This window comes from Leishmania donovani, chromosome 22 (genome assembly GCF_000227135.1).
Source record: "Leishmania donovani BPK282A1 complete genome, chromosome 22".
Classification (NCBI taxonomy): Eukaryota; Euglenozoa; class Kinetoplastea; order Trypanosomatida; family Trypanosomatidae; genus Leishmania; species Leishmania donovani.
The window spans coordinates 675,608-677,737 of NC_018249.1; the positions used below are offsets into that span (position 1 = coordinate 675,608).

The 2,130-nt window shown below is 65.4% G+C and overlaps 1 protein-coding gene across 1 annotated transcript; it reads left to right on the forward strand.

Annotated features, from left to right (window-relative positions):
• Positions 1–610: 610 nt before the first annotated feature.
• Positions 611–1,603, forward strand: LDBPK_021560 (uncharacterized protein; the record flags this gene model as incomplete). The annotated part of the gene is made up of 1 exon (XM_003860852.1): positions 611–1,603. One exon carries the CDS (start codon positions 611–613, stop codon positions 1,601–1,603), a length of 993 nt encoding a protein of 330 aa, XP_003860900.1.
• Positions 1,604–2,130: the final 527 nt, after the last annotated feature.

Consider the following 2,130-nt stretch of genomic DNA (forward strand, 5'->3'; position numbering starts at 1 on the left):
CCGGCTGCGCGTCGTGAAGGTGCCACTCGACGTGTACCTGCCGGTGCAGGTGGACGACATCGAGCTGTGCTACACAGAGGAGTCTTTTCACAAAAGCGGCTGCCGAGATCGATGGACACGGCACAACCTGACGCTGCGGTGCAAAAACTCGACGGATGCCGGTGCGAAGCTGGACGAATTCGTGCAACGCGCGCTGGAGGTGTTCGCGGAGGGGGCACCGGGCAAAGAGGACGACGCACTGCGGTGGTTCTTCGCGTACGGGGGCGAGTCTGACGACAAGGTGTTCTTCAACCAGTATGTGCTGCGCAGCAACAAGGGCTTCGACACGCTATTCTTCCCGCAGCGCGACGCGACGCTGACGCTGATCAATCAATTTATGCAGCGGCGCGGCCGGTTCGCCGTGGAGGGGTTCCCGCAGAGGCTGGGGTTCCTTGTATACGGGCCGCCGGGGACGGGGCGGCACGCGTTCGTGAAGGCGCTCGCGGCGCACACCGGGCGGCACATCGTGTCTGTGCCGCTGTCGAAGCTGCGCACGAACCAGCAGCTGTACGAAATCTTCTTTGCGCGCGAGTACCAGTCGGAGGAGGGGGACAGCGTGCAGAAGCTGCGCATGGAGGACGTGATCTTCTTGTTCGACGACGTGGACGCGGCGGACTCTGTTGTGTGCGCGCGTGCTGCGCGCCGCGTGGTGCAGCGCCGTGCTGCTGCTCGGCTGACTGCGCGCGCGGGGTGGCGCGAGGCCCCGCTGACGAACTGCGTGATCGAGATGGACACGTCGTCGTCGCGGCCGGTGATGCGCGTGGAGGACAACACGCTGCCGCTTGCGCTGCTGCTGAAGATTATGGGTAGCGACGCATCGAAGAATGACGGCGCGTCAGCGGTGGACCGCGGTGGCGGCAGGAGCACGGGCGGGCGGCGGCAGAAGATGGAGGAGACGGCGGCGGCAGCATGTGAAGCGGGCGCGAAGGTTGCTGGCGGGCACCTGCTCGGAATGAACGACGTGCTGCTCGGGGATAGCAAGGACAAGCTGGACCTGTCGGGGCTGCTGAACGTGCTGGACGGCGTGGTGGACATGCCTGGGCGGATGGTTGTGATGATCACGGAGCATCCGGAGTGGCTGGACCCTGCGCTGATCCGGCCGGGTCGCTTCAGTGTGCGGCTGCGGTTGGACTACATGGAGATGGAGACACTTGTGCAGATGCTGGGCCTGTACTACGGCGACGTGGCGCACTCGCGGCGCGGCAGCGGTGCTGGTGCCGATGGCTGTGCTGCGGGTGCGGGCGTGGGCGGCCGTGTGGAGGCGGCTTGCGCGGCGCAGTACTCTGCGGCTGGTTCTGCTGCTGGGTGTGTGGTGCACCGCGAGCTGAGCGAGGCGCAGGTGGCGCGTGTGCGTGGCGTTGTTGCTGCTCTGGAGGCGGAGGCGGACGCTGCTGGTGCGCGCGAGGTGAGCGCGGATGGCAGCAGCGGCAGCGGCAGCGGCGAGAGCAAGTACCGCTTCCAGGTGACGCCATGCGAGGTGGAGATGCTTTGCATGGAGCAGGACGACCTGGAGGGCTTCCTGAGCCAGTTGGCTGGCCTGGTGCGTGGGACGGTGCAGCTTTGAAGAGCGCGTGCGTGTGTGCCTGCAGCACGGGGCGACGCTCATCGCTGCGGTCGCGACGGCTACCGCTCCTGGCCTTTGGGTGAGGCTGCTTCCCTGTGCCCCCATCCCCTCCCTCCTGGCAGCCCTCCGCCAGTGCATCGTCCCCCCCCCGCTCCCCACTCGCCTCCCCCCTCTCCATCGCTTCCTCTCCCTCCGTGTGGCTGCTCGGTGCGGGTCGATGTCCGTCCCTCTCGGCTTTGCCCTCGCCGCCGCCATTTTGCAAGTGCCGGTGTTTCTTGTGGTTCGCTATGGGGCAATCCACGTTTTACGCGCGTGCACGTGCGCGCAGATGCTGCTGTGTCTGTCTGTATGTAGATGCTGATGTATGTGGGTGTGGACGGCATGCGTCTAAGAAGTTTGTGCTCATGTGCGCACCGCACGGACTCGGTACTGATTTCACCACTCTTCACTGTGCATACTTGTGTCCGTTGTCATCGATCGCGGTGCGCTCTTCTTGGGACGCAACGGTGCAAGTAAATCGCGGGGAA